Source organism: Dendrobates tinctorius, unplaced genomic scaffold (genome assembly GCF_039654945.1).
Source record: "Dendrobates tinctorius isolate UK_male_01 unplaced genomic scaffold, ASM3965494v1 ptg000171l, whole genome shotgun sequence".
In the NCBI taxonomy this organism is placed as follows: Eukaryota; Metazoa; Chordata; class Amphibia; order Anura; family Dendrobatidae; genus Dendrobates; species Dendrobates tinctorius.
This window is the reverse complement of record NW_027361838.1, coordinates 22,860,584-22,880,675: the sequence shown is the minus strand read 5'-3', so window position 1 is coordinate 22,880,675 and position 20,092 is coordinate 22,860,584. Positions and strand designations below refer to the sequence as shown.

The window sequence follows — 20,092 nt, the reverse complement described above, 5'->3', positions numbered from 1 at the left end:
CAGGTGCGCTCCCGACCGCTCTCTTCACTCGGCGGGGGGCGTCGCTGAGGGGCAGGGCCGTGGTGATCTACTTCCGGGTATAAGGTATTTCAGGCATCTTCCTTAAGGGGAAGACGCCTGGTAATTGTGTGGTGCTCCTGCACTATTCTGGTCGCTATAGTGCTTCAATAGTTCTCTAGCCGTGTCTTTTCCTGGTCCCTGTCTGCCTTGTTCCTGTCTCCGTTCCTTGCCATCCCTCTGGTCTGTCCTCTCCTAGTCCAGTCCCTGCTACCTCCTGTCTATCGTCTGGTGTTATAGTCCCTTGCCTGGTCCCTGTCTTGCTGGTTCCTGTCCTCTGTCCGCCCGTTTTTATTCCTGCTTCTGGGTTCTCTATGCCTGCCTTTCCTCATCTTCCGTGCCTTCCTCCTGCTGCCCTTTTGGTATCCCTCCTCCTCTGGTACCCTCTGCTCAGGTACCCTAGTCTCTGTCCTGCATTCCAGTCCGCCTGTATCCTTATCTGTCCTTGAGCTGTCCCTCTTGGTTCCAGCTGTCGCGGTTCTGACCCCTGTGGTCCTGCCCCTAATGATCCCTGTATAGGGGTCGGTTATCACCTGGCGCGCTCGGCCCAGGGGCTCCAGATCCGTGATCCAGAGGGTCCACTCCTGTACATTGTCCGCTCCAGAAACGTCACAGGTATAAAATTCTGTGACACATCTATGGTATCAATATGATCACTGCACCTCTAGATGAATTCGTTGAGAGGTGTAGTTCATAAAATGGGTTCACTTATGGGGGTTTCTGCTGTTTTGGCACCTCATGGGCTCTCCCAGTGGGTCATGGCACCTGTAAACCATAACAGTAAAATCTGTTGCTCCTTGCCTTCTGAACTTTGCACTGTGCCTGATAAATATTTCCCAATTACATGTAGGGTATTAGCGCACTGAGGAAAAAATGGACCTCAGTTTATGGTAAAAAAAATTCTTATTGGCCCTTACAAAAATTAAAAACTTGGGGCTAAAACAACATTTTAGTGGTAAAAATGTAATTTATTCTTTCTTCACCGCTCAGTGGTATAAAATTCTGTGAGGCACATATGGTGTTAATATGATCACTACACCCCTAGATGAATTCATTGGGAGTGTATATTGAAAAATGAGTTTACATATAGGGGATTACTGTTGTTCTGGCACCTCAGGGGCTCTGCCAATGAAACATGGCACCTTCAAACCATTCCAGCAAAATCTGAACTCTAGTATGGCACCTTTTCCCTTCTGAACTTTGCACTGTGCCTCAAAAGTAGTATTGCTCTACATATGGGGTATCGGCTTACTCAAGAGAAATTGCACAGAAACTTTTGGGGTGCAATTTCTCCAGTTACCATTAAAAAAATTAAAAAATGATGGCGAAAAGATAATTTTTGTGGAAAAAATATGTTTTTTTTATTTTCATGGCTCTGTTATAAACTTCTATGAAGCACATGGGGGTTCACAGTGCTCACCACACATCTAGATAAGCTCCTTGGGGGGTCTAGTTTCCAAAACAGTGTCACTTGTGGGGGTTTCCATTGTTTAGGCACTTCCAAACGTGACATGGCGTCCAATCTCTAGTCCAGCCAATTTTGCATTGAAAACGGCGCTCCTTCCCTTCCGAGCTCTGTAATGCGCCCAAACAGTGGTTTATCCCCTACATATGGGGTATCAGCGAACTCAAAAAAAACTGCACAACAACTTTTGGGGTCCACTTTCTCCTGTTACCTTTAGTAAAATATAAAAATTGGGGGCGAAAAGATCACTTGTGGAAAAAATATGATTTTTTATTTTCATGACTCTTCGTTATAAACTTCTGTGAAGCACTTGAGGGGTTCAAAGTGCTCACCACACATATAGATATTTGTTCCTTGGGGGGTCTAGTTTTTAAAATGGGGTCACTTGTGTGGGATTTCCACTATTTAGGCACATCTGGGGCTCTCCAAACGCAACATGGTGTCTGATCTCAATTTTAGCCAATTTTGCGTTGTCAGACGGCACTCCTTCCCTTCCAAGCTCTGCCATGCGCCCAGACAGTGGTTTACCCGCACATATGTGGTATCGGCATACTCAAGACAAATAGCACAACAATTTTTGTAGTCTAATTTCTCCTGTTACCCTTGGTAAAATAAAAAAAATTGGATCTGAAGTAAATTTTTTGTAAAGAAAAGTTAAATGTTCATTTTTTTTTTTTTAAATTCCAAAAATTTCTGTGAAGCACCTGAAGGGTTAAACTTCTTGAATGTGGTTTTGAGCACCTTGAGAGGTGCAGTTTTTAGAATGGTGTCACTTTTGGGTATTTTCTATCATATAGATCCCTCAAAGTGACTTCAAATATGATGTAGTCCCTAAAAATAAATGGTGTTGTAAAAATGAGATATCGCTGTTCAACTTTTAACCCTTATAATTTCCTAACAAACACAAATTTTGTTCCAAAATGGTGCTGATGTAAAGTAGACATGTGGAAAATGTTACTTATTAAGTATTTTTTTACATATCTCTGTGATTTCTGTGATTTAAGGGCATGAAAATTCAAAGTTGTAAAATTGTGAAATTTTCAAAATATTCGTCAAATTTTCATTTTTTTCACAAATAAACCCAAAGTCATATCAAAGAAATTTTACTACTACATTCTCAGAATCACCGGGATCCATGAAAGCGTTCCAGATATATTACCTCATAAAGGGATAGTGGTCAAAATTTTAAAAATTGGCCCAGTCATTAACGTGCAAACCACCCTTAGGGGTAAAGGGGTTAAATGTTCAAAATAACAGTAATTTTGACTGGGGTGGCAAACTTTTACATGCCACTGTAACTACATGTTTATAGGCAGAAAATATGGAAAGGTTGCCCATTGAAGTTGCTTCTAAAACAGCTTCAAGTGATGTACAAAATAAAATAGTATACTCTTCTCACCCCGCTGCTCTCCTGCTGGCCTCCACATTCTGCTGTCATGAGGAGGCCCAGCGACATTGGTACCTGAGTAGTGGATGGTTGGTGAGTGCATCTTTTTTAATTCTCTACAACATTCTGTTTTAATAAGAAACATTTTTCTCTGCAAGGCAACATTAAACCAAAACACCCTAAAACAATGGATAGCCATGAAAATCCAGACAAGGAATATTCAATTAAAAAATATGCCTTTATTTAATGATGGTGGCAAACAGTGGTACTGTATAAAAAATGTGCACGTATCAAGATGAAATATACATAAATAGAAATAAAATAAGAGGACATAGTTATATTTATAAAACCAATATTACAAGTGGCGGATCCAAAGAAAAGATGAATACGAGATTAACAAAGGACTATATGAATCAATTAAAATATGTGTGGGTACACAGTAAGAATTATCAAGAGTGCCTCCAAAAAATTGAAAAAATTATCCATAAAAAATAATAATAAAATTGTGTATTTCAAAAAAATATTGAGGGGGAACTTCCCCAAGTGAAAGCAATTAAAGTCCATAAGTGTCAAAGTAAAAAACAATATTCCATGCCGCGCTCAAAGTGCATAGTGCTAAAGTGACAATAAGGGAAGGAAGGGAAGGTAATATACCTTTATGATCTGCCAGGTCCCGATACCACGTACACCACGACGCACATTTTGGATGTGTTGTGCTGAAGGCAACATTAAAGAGAGCGCCTCCTTTAATAAAAAATAATAAATAAAATAATAAATACCCTTTTAATTATACATGGATCTCTTAGTGGAACTATGGCTGCAAGGAGAAAATTAAATAATATACTCCCTGCAGCTACTTCCTTCCATTCAAATATGCAGTTTGGGGGCTATAAGCAGTCAGGGCTCTGTACACAGTGATTTCTCTGTACACAGTGATTTCTCTGTACACAGTGATTTCTCTGTACACAGTGAGTGCTCTGTACATAGTGATTTCTCTGTACACAGTGATTTCTCTGTACATAGTGATTTCTCTGTACATAGTGATTTCTCTGTACACAGTGATTTCTCTGTACACAGTGATTTCTCTGTACACAGTGAGTGCTCTGTACACAGTGAGTGATCTGTACATAGTGATTTCTCTGTACACAGTGATTTCTCTGTACATAGTGATTTCTCTACACAGTGAGTGCTCTGTACACAGTAATTTCTCTGTACACAGTGTGTACACAGTGAGTGCTCTGTACACAGTGAGTGCTCTGTACATAGTGATTTCTCTGTACACAGTGATTTCTCTGTACATAGTGATTTCTCTGTACACAGTGATTTCTCTGTACATAGTGATTTCTCTGTACACAGTGAGTGCTCTGTACACAGTAATTTCTCTGTACACAGTGAGTGCTCTGTACACAGTGAGTGCTCTGTACACAGTGAGTGCTCTGTACATAGTGATTTCTCTGTACACAGTGATTTCTCTGTACATAGTGATTTCTCTGTACACAGTGATTTCTCTGTACATAGTGATTTCTCTGTACACAGTGATTTCTCTGTACATAGTAAAGTGCTCTGTACACAGTGAGTGCTCTGTACACAGTGATTGCTCTGTACCTAGTTATTGCTCTGTGCACAGTGATTGCACTATATACAGTGATTTCTCTGTACACAGTAAGTGATCTGTAAACAGTGAGTGCTCTGTACATAGTGATTTATCTGTACATAGTGATTTCTCTGTGCACAGTGAGTGTTCTGTACGCAGTTTTTGCACTTTTCACAGTGAGAGCTCTGTAGCTACTTCGCCATACCATTTGAATGAAATCCTACTATACAGAGGGTGGGTTGAGTAGGATTTCAGTCCAGAAGCGTGGGGAGTGATATCATCCTGCTCCCGGTGTAAGGAATGCTAACCAGTCACATCCCCCACACTATTTGACTGGAAGCGGGCAGCTGCAGGGAGATTATAATTTAGTTTTCTCCCTTTAGGCGAACTTCCAATAAGACAGTCACATATAATTACATTGATATTTACCTGCAGGTTAGCACTGTGGCTGCAGATGCTGTAAATATCATTTATTCTATGATAGGTTCCTTTTAAACTTTCAAGAATAATATTTGTGGAACAAAGGCAAGGTATAAATCCCTGTTCATCTGACTTCCAATATAAACACTTAACACTCAGAGTTGTAACTTTACACTAAATGCAGTATTATACAAAATTGTTATTTTCCTTTTCGTCTGCAGACTTGCTTCTTACTGTCTGTTAATGTAATTGGTCAGAGGATGGATTTCTTTGCCATGATCCATGCATTTTGGCTATTTGCCGTACTGTACAGACGCAGAAGAAAAGCAATTGCAGAAGTCTGGCATAAATATTGCTGCTTTCTCGCTTGTATTATTACATTCCAGTACTTCATATGTATTGGCATTCCTCCGGCTCCATGTAAAGGTAAAAGATCATCTTTCATCTATAAGTATTTGTTAGCACAGATCTTTTGTGCCAAGTTATTCTTATGCCAAGGAATAATTGTTTTTAAATATGTTATCTCTTTTTTTAGATTATCCTTGGAGACACCATGGAGCCAAATTTAATTCCAATATAATTAAATGGTTGTACTTTCCAGACTTTATTGTGAGACCTAACCCTCTATTTCTTATCTGTAAGTATGCAAGGTTGCATTATATAGCAAATTACCATATTGTCTAATGCATATTGGTACCTTTAGTCCAGGGGTCGGGAACGTTTTTGGCTGAGAGAGCCATGAACGCCACATATTTTAAAATGTAATTCTGTGAGAGCCATACAATATGTTTAAAACTAAGCACAAGTAAATGTGTGAATTTTATGTGAGACCAACACTTTTAAAGTACAATAAGTCTCTGATTTTTTTTTAATAACATTGTTATGCTGTTGCTAACCAATGATGAATAAAGTACTTCTTACCATTAATGTGACTTCTGGTGCTGTATGGTGTTGCAGATGGCTTTGTAGCCTGGTTGATACGTGATGAGGTTAGGCTTCATGCAGGTGTTGAGACTTCCATCCGTTAAATGTGATCATAGGCTGGTCTTAATGTTGTTTAGATGTGAGAAAGACTGGTCATATGTAAATGTAGAGCCAAACATTGTCAATACAACAATACTCACACGCTGCAGTGTGTGGTATGTGATGGGAACCCCATTCCATGTTTTGACAATCAGCTGGTCTGCGGGTTGAAGTTTTTTCATTTCTCCTCACTTGTGTTTGCTCACCAACTCTGCTTGCTGTTGTGCAAGTCTTTCTAAATCTTCATTCAGTGACTTGAACTTATTTACCCACATGTCCGAGACCTTGAGGTCAGCAGTTTGTAGCTCAAAATCTCTGACGGAGACACGGAAATGTAACTCAGGTTGGCGCTGTCCACTGCACACTTGTGTGGATGGGTGATGAACGTAAAAAGACTGCAGGAGATTGGATATGAAGCCCGCTAGCTGCTGAAGATCAAGTTGTTGAGCAGGGTCACTTGCTGTGAATGAATCTTTAAACTCTCCAAGTTTTTCAAAGTGTAGTTAGCGACCTGTTTCAGTGTCGGTGATGAAGAGTTCTGGCTTGTTTTCAAATGCAAAGATTCTTGTTGAAGGGATGACTGTACTTCCAACGCCTTGCATTTTCACATTGAGCTGGTTCAGATGTTCAGTCATGTCTACGAGATAATCGAACTTCAGGAGCTACTCAGTGTTATCTAACTTGGGATGCTCAACGTTTTTCATTTCAAGAAAAGTCCGAATTTCACTCAGACAAGCTGCGAAATGACAGCACCTTCCCTCCTTCCCTCTTGACAACCAACTCACATTGCTGTACAGAAGCAGACCAGGATAATTATCCTAGCTTCATCCAGTAGTGTTTTAAACTGGCAATCATTTAAAGCTCAGGCAACAATAAAATTGACTACCCGAATGACCAGCGACATCACTTCACCAAGCTGTTCACCACACATCTGAGCACAAAGCGCCTCCTGATGTAGAATGCAGTGAAAACTTAGGATAGGTCTCTTCTCTTGTTCACGAAGAAGCGCTACGAATCCTTTGGTTTCCCCACCGTGCACGGAGTACCATCAGTACACACCGAAATAAGTTTATCCATCGGTAGATTTTTTTTCTTTAGCGAGCTCAGTGAGAGACTTGAATAAATCCTCTCCTCTTGAGCTGTCCCAGCCGGTGACAGGCGCTCCGTGTGGTTATACCGGGCAGGCGTGGATGTTCAGGTGCTGCGGTCGAGTTCTGTGGTAGGATGGTGACCGGAGATTGCAGGACCTGTGTGACATCAGTGGTCACGTGTAGCCCACGTGACTGCCACAGGTACAAGGCGCCATAAGGACGAAACTTATCATACGCATTTCGGAAATCAGCTGTTTCCTTCATTATTATTTTTTTGTTATGTCTGAGGTATCGTGAGACATAGGTTCCCTACCCCTGCTTTAGTCCTTTAGACAAGACTATGATCATAGATAGGCAAAACACTACAGTAAATCAGTGACTGCTTTGAGTTACTTTAAAGTGGTTGTTTGATCAGAAAAGCAAAAACTTACAGAAAGAAGTCACACTTTTTTTTGATTTTTTTTGCGGGATGAGTTGTACTCTTGAATGACACCATTCCTTTTACAACATAATGTACTGTAAAACAGGAATACAATTACAAATGCGGTGACATTGTGAAATAAAACGCAATTCTTACATTGTTTTTTGGAAATAGTTTTTATGGTGTACATTTTGAAGTAAAAAGGACTTTCAGGTATTATTCTGCTCATTAGTACATTTCTAGGGATACCATACATATTACGTTTTTTATTATTTTAGTGATGAAAAAAATCTGAAGTTTTTTTTTAAAAACGTTTGGGGTGTTGTGTCACCATTTTCCAAGACCCATTACGTTTTCCTTATTTCGGTCAATGGAGCTATGTGACGGCTTATTTCTCATTGGGCAAGACAACAATTTTATTGATACCTTTTTGGGATAGATATGACATTTTGATCTATTGTTACAGAATTGTTTGAGATATTGCAGCAACCAAACAAACATAATTTTGGTGTTCTTGAATTTTTTCCATTTTTGCTGTTTACTGCTTGGGCTGTTTTTATATGTTCATAGTTCAGACTGTTTTTATTGCAGCAATACCACATCTGTGTATTTTTAAAAAAAATTCTTATCCTTTTTAATGGGGGATGATTTCAACTTTTATGTATTTTTATTTTTTTTCAAATTTCTTATAACATTTTGTTTACTTGTCCCTTGTATTTGTTTGTACCCTTAAGGGAATTTAACCTGTGATCATCTGATTGCTTGTGCTATACACAAGCAATGCCACAGAATTGCTGCATATAGTGAAAATCACTATATTCACTATATAGCCTGAATTCAAGGGATCTATGTAATGACAAGCACTGAGGTCTTCAATAGACCACCTGCTGTCATAGCAACCCCTTGGTGACCTAAGATCACATTAATGCCACTGAGAGAGTTTGACAGAGGTATTTAGGAACACAACAATCAAGGGCGGTGTTACGCGCTACCCACAATTGTTAAAGGTAGGTCCTGATTGTAACACAGAGCCATGATCTGCCTAGTATCTGACAAGTTTGCCCCGTGGGTCCTCTCCATACACCCGCTACTGACTTACACCATACATGTACGGCAGATGTCAGTAAGGATTTAAGACTGAACTTCCAAATTTGGGAGCTCTTTCAAATGAAGGACGTTGATTTGAACTCAACATCACATTATATAAACACGTTATAGCAGCCATTCTATTTTATTTTTTTAGTGATGTTCCCGTGTGAGGCCTTATTTTATTCATGAGAATTTGTATTATTTTTAGGCACCATTTAGTAACATTTTTTTTTTCGCTTTACATGTTTCACACTAAATAATGTGTTAATTTAATTCTTTAGGTTATTCTGTTCTTATTGATATCTAACGTGTGGAATTTTTATGTTTAATGTAGTCTTCCTGTAATCCCACTGCTGCCAATATTATAAGAATTTAAAAACATTTTCATCTTAATGTAGTCTTTGTAGAATAATATTGACTTTTACTAAATAATTGTCTTTTTCAATTTTTTTGAAGGAGTACTTTACATTTTAGGGTTTTATTTCTTAAAGGGGTTGTCCACTACTAGGACAACCCCTTCTTGAACTAAATGTTTTGCCCCGATAAAATAAAAAAACTTTACTCACCTCCCATGCCGGCGCCAATCCAGTGGTGTCAGCGCTCTTGGTCCCAGAGCTCTCATACAGTGTTGTGACACGTGGTGCCCAGCGCCCAGTCAGCGCTGACGTCACTGTCTCTGCTTTCGTAGGGATTGAAAATGAAGACGAGTCTTGACTGCAGCTGATCCTTGAAGGCAAAGACAGTGAAGCTGGCTCTGACTGTGCGCTGGGCACCACGTGTCACAACACTGCACGAGAGCTCTGGGACCAGAAGATTACTTAAAGAAGTAATCAATGACTGAAAGAAAAAAACTGGCATCTAGTTGTTAACAGAGGCAACTACCTGACTGTTGTGCCCGGCACTGGAGATTTCTTTTTGCTCCCTGCCAACAGAGCAGCAGTTTCTCTTCCTGTCGACAGGGAAGGACTACTGGCATCATGCAGATTGACAGCTGGCTTCCCCAATTAGGCAGTGGGGAACAGGCTGTCAGTCACCATGGTATCAGTAGTCCCATCCTGTCATCAGGAAAAGAAACGGTTACTCTGTTGACGTGACATCAGCTGAAGTCTGTGACCGCTCTGTGCCAGCGCAGAACGGGATCGGGCACAACAGGCAGGTACGTAGAAACCTAGTGTTTAAGCACATTTTTTTTAAAGTCCTGGATATCCCCTTTAACATTGTGATCAGAATGTATGAAGTTTAATGCAAAGTAAACCTCTTAGTGGTCCATCATTTTGTCAGATGTAGTGTCACATGACAATCACTGTCATAGTGTAGAGGTCCGGGTGGCAGGCTGGGGCGGAGGGTAGCTTGCTGTGGTATTTAGGTGGTGTGGCTGGTAGGCGGAGGAGGTGTGCTGTACTCACAGGAATGGGGGGTGACCCGCTTCTTGACGTCGACTGGCACGAGACAGAGGCAGGAATTGTATTCAACAGGTTTGCTTTTATTGGCCGCCCTCACGACGACCAGAACAAAACACGACAGATGTTTCACACTGTGAATCCTGCAGACAGGCCCGGGTACCTTCACTTGTACACTTTCTCCGTCAGGCGTACTTCGTGGCTCTATGCGCTATGGCTGCCCTAGGCCAATCCACCACGGCGTTTCACCTTACAACATCCACCAATAATTCAGGTCCTCACAGGCCGTCTCTGCCTGTGACCAATGTCCTATAGAAGAGTCTTGAGGAGATCATTTGCATATTCCCAGTGCCTTCTGGGATAAGTGAAGAGTCTCCGCGAGCTCAACGATCACTGGGTTTTGGCGGTTGCAGCTGAAAAGAGGAAATCGGAAAACCAGGGGAAGAGTCTTGAGGAGATCATTTGCATATTCCCAGTGCCTTCTGGGATAAGTGAAGAGTCTCCGCGAAATTTGGCTCATCTTTCATCGTTTTTAAGAAATCTCAAGATGGAAGAGGCCAGGAGCCATTTGGTGAGCTGCATTTCTTGCTACATGTTCACAGATTTACCAGTGGAAAAGCCAAACTTCACATGCCACAAATGCAAGCTTGTGTCCCTGTTGGAGGAAAAGTTGCAAAATCTCGAAGAGAGGTTAGCTACGTTGAAGATCATTAAGGAAGGTGAAGAGTTCTTGGACAGAGCAGAATTATCTCTTCATGTTACAGAAAGAGAAGAAATTCGAAGTGCACCTGAAGAAACAGAGGAATGAAGACATGTGACCCAGAGAAGCAGGAGGATCAGGAGGCAGTCAGCACCCATACTGCTCAGAAACCAGTACCAGGCTCTCACGCAGGAAAACGATGAAGAAATACATCAGGATAAGACTTTGCCAACAAACAGCAACCTTGTACGTCCTCAGAGTCCTCCTGGATGGAGAAAGAAAAATGTTGTGAAGAAGAAACGGAGAGTGGTGGTCATGGGGGATTCCCTGCTGAGAGGAACAGAGGCCGCTATCTGCAGACCGGATATAACTACAAGAGAAATGTGCTGTCTTCCAGGTGCAAAAATTAAAGATGTGTCTGACAGGATATCAGGACTCTTCAGACCTACAGATGACTACCCATTCCTGCTACTACATGTGGGGACAAATGACACCGCAAGAAACGACCTGGAAACCATCTGCAGAGACTTTGAAGACTTAGGCAAGAAAGTGAAAGAACTGGGAGCGCAGGTGGTCTTCTCTTCCATCCTCCCAGTGGATGGCCATGGAACAAGGAGGTGGAATAAGATTCTGCAGGTGAACAACTGGCTACGTCGATGGTGCCGTCAGCAACGATTTGGATTTCTGGATCACGGAGTGAACTACTTATACGATGGACTACTTGCTAGAGATGGGGTGCACCTTACGAAGACTGGAAAGCATGTATTTGGAAGTCGCCTTGCTACACTTGTAAGGAGAGCTTTAAACTAGAACAACATGGGAAGGGAAGCAAAAGACCAGAAAAAGCCATACACCTGACAAATGCTATTGAGAACTCTGCTATTAGAAGTGGAAAGGAAGAACAAAGACGAAAGAATCTAATTAATAAAAATATTGGAGAAAGAGAAACCAATCACAAACTAAAATGTTTCTATACTAATGCACAAAGCATGGGCAACAAACAAGGAGAATTGGAACTACTAACACAGGAAAAGAAATATGATGTAATTGGAATCACTGAAACTTGGTGGGACAATATACATGATTGGAATACAAGACTAGAAGGATACAACTTATTTGCAAGAAACAGACTTGATAAACGAGGAGGGGGTGTCGCATTGTATGTTCGAAATGCGTATATCTGCACAGAGATTGAAGCTTCAGAGACTGGGAGTTCTGTGGAAACTGTTTGGGTAAGAATACAAGGACAGAACAATGGAAAGGACACCATTGTAGGCATTTACTACAGGCCGCCTGTGCAAGCCGAAGATATAGATGAACTCTTTATGCATCAGATGGCCAAGTTCTCCAAAAAATATGACATAGTTGTCATGGGAGATTTCAACTATCCAGACATTTGTTGGGAATCTCTCTCAGGCAAAACTAACAGGTCAAGGAAATTCTTATCCTCTCTTGCTGACAACTTTATCTTCCAAAAGGTAAGGGAGAAAACAAGGGGAACTGCTACCTTGGATCTAATCCTTATAAACAGGGAGGAAATGGTTGAGGAGGTAAAAGTGGCTGGGACCCTAGGAGGTAGCGACCATGCTATTTTAGAATTTTGGATAACTAGAGGTGGAAGACCTGTGAAGACTCAGACGTCAAGGTTAGATTTCAGAAAGGCAGATTTTAAGGGATTCAGAAAGAGAATTGGAGGGATCCAATGGCTGGATATCCTTAAAGACAAAAATGTCCAGGAAGGATGGGAAATCTTGAAAAATGAAATTCTCAAAGCACAGTTGTTAACAATTCCGAAAAGAGGGAAGAATAGGAAGCATTTAAGGAAACCAGGATGGATGAACACAGAACTTAAGCACATGCTAAAAAGGAAGAAAAAAATGTTTATAAAATGGAAAGAGGGAGGCATATCTAAAGAAGAATATAATGCTGTCTGCAGAACCTGCAGGGCACAAATCAGATTAGCTAAAGCTGAAAATGAACTGAGGCTTGCAAGAGATGTCAAAAGCAATAATAAAGGATTTTGGGGATATGTCAAAAGTAAAAGAAAAGTCAAAGATGCTATAGGATTTTTACAGGATGAAAATGATGAAATGGTAAGACAGGATGTTGAGAAGGCTGAACTTTTAAATTCCTATTTTGCATCTGTTTTCTCTCAGAAAGGAAATGCAACATCAACTGTTATTCACTGTCCTATTAAGGGAATAGAAGAATCCAGGATATCTATAAACAGAAAGATAGTGAGGAAACACTTAGCTAACCTAAATGAATTCAAGTCTCCAGGTCCAGATGAATTACACCCCAGAGTACTGAAGGAGATAGCAGAAGAAATTTTTGAACCCCTCTCCATAATCTTTGAAAATTCTTGGAGAACAGGAGAAGTGCCAGAAGACTGGAGAAGAGCAAATGTTGTTCCTATCTTCAAAAAGGGGAAGAAGGTGGACCCAGGCAACTATAGGCCGGTGAGTCTGACTTCTATACCAGGAAAGATCTTTGAACAAATTATTAAACAACATGTATGTCAATACCTGGATAAGAATGAAGTGATTAAACAGAGTCAGCATGGGTTTCTAACTAATAAGTCATGTCAGACTAACTTAATTTCCTTCTATGACGGTATCACTGATTGGGTGGATCAAGGAAATGCTGTAGATATAGTATATCTTGACTTCAGCAAAGCATTTGACAAAGTCTCTCATACAATCCTTATTGAAAAAATGACTAAGTATGGAATGGACAAGGCAACTGTTAGGTGGATTCATAACTGGCTTAGTGATCGGACCCAAAGAGTGGTCGTAAATGGCTGCACATCCAGTTGGAAGAATGTCTCAAGTGGGGTACCACAGGGCTCTGTCCTGGGCCCTGTATTGTTCAACATCTTTATCAACGATTTAGATGAAGGAATTGAGGGTAAACTGATTAAATTTGCTGATGACACAAAGCTAGGAGGGATAGCTAATACTAGAGAAGAGAGAGAGAGGATTCAAAAAGATTTAAATAAACTGGAGAAGTGGGCAGCAACTAACAGAATGGTTTTTAACAGGGAGAAATGCAAAGTACTACATCTGGGCAATAAAAATGAAAAAAGCATATATAGAATGGGAGGAATAGGGCTAAGTGACAGCACATGTGAAAAAGACTTGGGTATACTAATAGATCACAGACTGAATATGAGTCAACAGTGTGATGCAGCAGCAAAAAAGGCAAATGCAATTCTAGGATGTATTAACAGAAGCATACAGTCTAGATCACGTGAAGTCATTATTTCCCTCTACTCCTCTTTGGTCAGACCTCATCTGGAATATTGTGTCCAGTTTTGGGCACCACATTTTAAAAAAGACATCAACAAACTGGAGCAAGTTCAGAAAAGAGCGACCAGAATGGTGACCGGTCTGCAAACCCTGTCTTATGAGGAAAGGTTGCAGGATTTGGGAATGTTTAGTTTGCAAAAGAGAAGACTGAGAGGAGACTTAATAGCTGTCTACAAATATCTAAAGGGCTGTCACATTGTAGAAGGATCAACTTTATTCTCATTTGCACAAGGAAAGACTAGAAGCAATGGGATGAAACTGAATGGGAAGAGACACAGATTAGATATTAGAAAAAACTTTTTGACAGTTAGAGTGATCAATGAGTGGAACAGGCTGCCACGAGAAGTGGTGAGTTCTCCTTCAATGGAAGTCTTCAAACAGAGGCTGGACAGACATCTGACTGGGATGATTTAGCGAATCCTGCTTTGAGCAGGGGGTTGGACCAGATGGCCCAGGAGGTCCCTTCCAACTCTACGATTCTATGATTCTATGATTCTATAGGGTCACCCGCCGTCACCGTTTCCACTGTCCAAAGTGTTTGAGGGGTCTCCTTTGTATGACAGACTCTCCTAACCTGTGAGCTCCCCTGGCTGACTGAAGCTTCTGGAAGCTTACCTCAGTATTTATTCAGACAGACCAGGTAGCCCCACCCTCTGTCACCTGACAGTCACCTCTGCCCAATCAGAGTCACCTCGACCTCTGGCAGTTATGTAACACTCAAGTGACAGTTACATAATCACTGCCATCGGTGCTCTCTAGTGACCTCTGATGGGCAGACTGCCACATGACACCTGCTGTCAAACTCTCTGTCTCCTATCACAGACAGAACCGTACACAGCTCAACCTCCCCACAATAGCAACACCCAGCCAGCAGCGGGAGCGACCTAAATACCCATCAGCACTCATACAGCAAGACAAAACCCCAATGGATTCAGGATACACCATACCACAGGCAAAGCAAGACAGCAACAATAGCCAGCACACAGTACCAACACCACTCTTCTTGCTGCCTCATGCAAGTTTAAAATCACCTGGGCCAAATGGGAGAAGTGCTATGCAATATGCTACAGCTGTCAAAAATTAAGACATGGACCACACATCCAAATCTTACTCATTGATCTATTGCGGCTTTGCAAAATTTACAAAACTCAACACAGGGTTCTGAGTTAAGATTATGGTCAGACTGTCTGAAGCCCATTACCACGTCACGGTGAACCTCTTAGTGGATTCCTAACTTGTCAGGTGTAACACCACGAGGCTTTCTACAGTCCCACTGTATGGCACAATGTTATATTTTATGAAAGAATAAAGAATTTGGTAGTAAACATTTTTTATGTTTATGTATAAAGACTAGTCATGTGCAATTACAGTAGGGCGCCATATCCTGTTATTGGTACCATATAATATTACAGCAGATTGTGCTAGATGACAAATGGGTATTTTAGTCTGGAATATCCAAGGAATGTTAGCAGATGTGAGTCTCACCAATGAGACCTGCATCTATCTTGATTGAGAACAGGGCCCTGAAGATCCCTGCGGTCAGTGGAGACATGGTCAGTTTTCCATACAAGTGAATGTTAATTCCATCCACTTCTCAATTAACAAGTGTCCATCAGGGCCCCATTCCAGAGTTAGATGCAGATACCAGTGGTTAAACCCCCCCAGGGACCAAAAAATATTTAATTGGGAGCCTGCAAGTCTCTTAATAAATTATTACAGCTGGCAGTTTCCAGCATTTTTATAAGTTCATTGTATTTATCAGTATCTTAATAGGATTCCGCTTTCACACTCATGAAGGTTTAATTTGACTTTTAGTCACTCTCCTTATTTTATGTCTAAGTATTACATGGTTCTACTTACTGAAATATAATTATTAATATATATTAGTAATATATGCTATCTCTTTGTTTATATTTTTCCGTCTATCTTTCAGATGACTTCATGCTATTGCTTTGCGCATCTTTTCAAAAGCAAGTGTTTGATGATGAAAATAAGGCAGCAGTACGGATCATGGCAGGGGATAATGTGGAAATATGTATGAATCTTGATGCAGCGTCATTTAGCCAGCACAATCCAGTCCCTGACTTTATACACTGCAGGTATGCTCCCAGTGCCCGGTACATCTAATATTTACCAGGCTGTACACATGTGTCATAGTGCTCAGCTCTCCACAAAGCTAAGAGAGTCTGAATTATATCTATCATTTATAAGTCAGAAACTTTCATGTTCGATGTTAATTAGAAAACTAATGTAAAACAGAAAAATGTATAGCAATGATGATGATATGTTAGTTTAAGTGGTTGGAAGCCTAGTTTACTGTTTTCATTTGATATGATATATGATGATGCACTGAACAATAATGATTGTCATTACAGTGTACATCCATGTTTAACATTCTTTTTCAGATCTTATCTTGATATGTGCAAAGTAATTATATTCAGTTACCTCTTCTGGTTTGTCCTCACCATTATATTCATTACGGGAACAACAAGAATCAGTATATTCTGCATGGGCTATTTGGTGGCCTGTTTCTACTTTCTACTATTTGGGGGAGACCTGCTGTTAAAGCCTATACGAAGCATCTTACGCTACTGGGATTGGTTGATAGCATACAATGTTTTTGTAATAACCATGAAAAACATATTGTCGGTAAGTATTTCCATGTTTTGAAATTATATCTGTTTTATTGATGCATTAGCTGCAGGGACTTGAGAACATTACAATAAGATAATCTTTTTGAGTGTGGTTTTCGATTACACTAACGCTACTTATGAATGAACATTGGATATAAAATGCATAGTACGCACCCATGCTAAAATGCCAGGTTGTTGTAAAAAAAAAATATACTAAGAAGAATCATTTCTGAACATTTTACACTTTTAATATTTCCCATTATCTGTACAAATCCATTGGGAAACAAACTGAAATCATTTTGATGAAGAAAATAAAATGAACAAAACTGAAATACTGTGGTTGCAGAAATCTATAATTGGGTATTTGGTTGTGTTCAGAATTAGCCAATCATATTAAAACTCATGTTAAGTAGTACTCAGCTCACAGCTGCCATCATTTGCAGTGATTTTGTGTACCACATTTGACAAAAATCTCCTGTATTCTTCATGGCAAGATGTAAGCCTTTTCTTACAAACAAAAACATCCAAGCCCGTTTTTTTTTTTCAACACAACTTACATTAAGTCCTCCAAAAGCATGTGAGAAAACGTGTTATGGTCTAAGGAGTCGAACTTTTTGTCCATAGTTCCAAAAAAGTATGTTTGATGCAAAGCCAGCACTCTGCATCACCAAAAGTACAACATACCCACAGTGAAGTACGGTGGAGGCAGCATTATGCTTTGGGGCTGTTTTTTGGCAGCTAGAATTGAGGCTTTAGTCAAGGTAAAAAGAATTATAAATAGTTCCAAATATCACTAAATTTTGCAACAAAAAGTTTCTGCTAAGAAGCTGAAGATGAGGGGGTGTTTTTAATTTAAGCATGACAACGACCCTAAGCATACCTCCAAGTCAAGAAAAGAATAGCTTTGCCATAAGACGATCAAAGTATTGGAATGGTGCAACCAAAGTCCAGACCTGAATCCAAATTAAAATCGGTGAGCGAATTGTAGAGGCCTGTACACAGGAGATGTCCTCACAAAGATTGCCAATTCTAGCCATACTGATAGACTCCTACCTAAAAATATTGAATTATGTCACAAATTGGAACAGTACTTCATCAAAATATTAGTTTAGGGGTGTGCATATTTATGTAAATACTTTATTTTAGTTCTTCATTTTTGATTTTCCACCCTTAAAAATTTCAGTTTATTTTCAATTGAATTATACATATTATGGGTTACATTAACATTATGTCCATGGTCGGGTAGGGATTACCGGTCTTTGAAGTATGGGTACGTCATGGGTATTGTGCTCGGCACAGGAGTTGTGCCAGCACAATCACAGCATTTGGGAGGCTAGGAGAGGGAGGGGCCCCCCTCTTCTTTCCAATTGCTGCCCTCGCAATGTCATAGCAAGGGTTCGATTGTTGTCATTGCAACCCAAGGTCATCATGAGGACCTCCGGGTCTGAAAGCAATGGTGGCCTGCTTAGACCATGCCAGGAACATGGTCTAAGAGGCTAATGTCAGTGCAGCACTGACAGGTATAATGCATTGCAATGCATGGTACTCAGGAGAAATCACACAAGAGATGTAATTTTTTTTTATAAGTCAGCAATTTACATGCATTATGTAAAATGTGTGGCAAAACGCAACACAGAGCAGAGCCCTGAAGCACGATAATCTCATTAACTGAAACCTACAAATACAGATTAAACAACCACAAGACGGATTTCAACAACCAAGATATTATTTTAACCCCTTCCTGACATCCGACGTACTATCCCGTCCACGGTACCCGGGCCCGTATGACCGTGGACGGGATAGTACGTCTACCGCGATCAGCGGCGCCCACGTGGTGAGCGCCGCTTATCGCGGCCGGGTGTCAGCTGATTATCACAGCTGACACCCGGCACAATGTGTCAGGGGCGGTCACGGACCGCCCCCGACACGTTAACCCCTTGCACACCGCGATCAAACGCGATCGCGGTGTACCGGGAGTTAAAGGGAAGCATCGGCAGGGAGGGGGCTCCCTCCGTGCTTCCCTGAGCCCCCCACGGCAGCGCAATGTGCAGCGCTGCTGCGGGGGGCTCCTATCCTCCAGGCCCCCGAATCCAAGATGGCGACGGGGGCCTTCGGGGACCTGAGGAAGCTGGCTTCCTCAGTGCCTGCAAAGCGCAGGCATGAGGAAGCCTTCGGCACTGCCTGTCACAGCGATCTGTCACAGGACAGTGATGTCCCACCTGGGACTATGTAATAAAGTAAAAAAAAAATTAAAAAAAATGTAAAAATAAATTTAAAAAAATCGCCAAATAAATTAGTAAAAAAAAAAAAAAATATTCCCCAATAAATTCATTTTTTGAAAATAATAAAAAAAAAAACAATAAAAGTACACATATTAGGTATCGCCGCGTCCGTAACGACCTGCCCTATAAAACTGTCCCATTACTTAACCCCTTTAGCGAACCCCTTAAAAAATAAAAATAAAAAACGAAGCAGAAAATAATGATTTATTATCATACCGCCAAACAAAAAGTGTAATAACGCGCGATCAAAAAGACGCATATAAATATCCATGGTACCGCTGAAAACGTCATCTTGTCCCACAAAAAACGAGCCGCCACACAGCATCATCAGCGAAAAAATAAAAAAGTTATAGCTCGCAGAATAAAGCGATGCAAAAATAATTATTTTTTATATAAAATAGTTTTCATTGCATAAAACCGACAAAACATAAAAAAACGACCTAAATGAGGTATCGCTGTAACCGTACTGACCCGAAGAATAAAACCGCTTTATCAATTTTACCGCAGGCAGAACGGTGTAAACGCACCCCCCAAAAGAAATTCATGAAACGCTGGTTTTTGTTCATTCTGCGTCCCAAAAATCGGAATAAAAAGCGATCAAAAAATGTCACGTGCCCGAAAATGGTATCTATAAAAACGTCAATTCGTCTCGCAAAAAATAAGACCTCACATGACTCGGTGGGTCAAAATACGGAAAAACTATAGCTCTCAATATGTGGTGATGCAAAAACTATTTTTACAATAAAAAGCGTCTTTTAGCGTGCGACAGCTGCCAAACATAAAAACCGCCACAAATAGTAAATCAAACCCCCCGTTATCACCCCCTTAGTTAGGGAAAAATAATAAAATAAAAAAAATGTATTTATTTCCATTTTTCCATAAGGGCTAGGGTTAGGGCCAGGGTTAGGGCTAGGGTTAGGGCTAGGGTTAGGGTTAGGGCTAGGGTTAGGGCTTGGGTTAGGGCTAGGGTTAGGGTTAGGGCTGAGATTAGGGTTAGGGGTGTGTTGGGGTTCGGGTTGGAGTTAGAATTGGGGGTTTCCACTGTTTGGGCACATCAGGGGCTCTCCAAATGCAACATTGCGTCTGATCTCAATTTCAGCCAATTCTGAGTTGAAAAAGTCATATGGTGCTCCTTCCCTTCCAAGCTCTGCCATGCGCCCAAACAGTGTTTTACCCCCACATGTAGGGTATCAGCCTACTCAGGACAAATTGCAAAACAATT

At 40.7% G+C, this 20,092-nt stretch overlaps 1 protein-coding gene across 1 annotated transcript in view; it reads left to right on the top strand.

Moving 5' to 3' along the window:
- Nucleotides 1-20,092, top strand: part of PIEZO2 (piezo type mechanosensitive ion channel component 2) — a 438,513-nt gene that overhangs the window by 275,606 nt on the left and 142,815 nt on the right. Inside the window, exons 22-25 of the mRNA XM_073550976.1 lie at nt 5,145-5,349; nt 5,459-5,560; nt 15,889-16,054; nt 16,361-16,604. Of these exons, the coding sequence (XP_073407077.1) occupies nt 5,145-5,349; nt 5,459-5,560; nt 15,889-16,054; nt 16,361-16,604 (717 nt within the window). The remainder of the gene's footprint in view (nt 1-5,144; nt 5,350-5,458; nt 5,561-15,888; nt 16,055-16,360; nt 16,605-20,092) is intronic.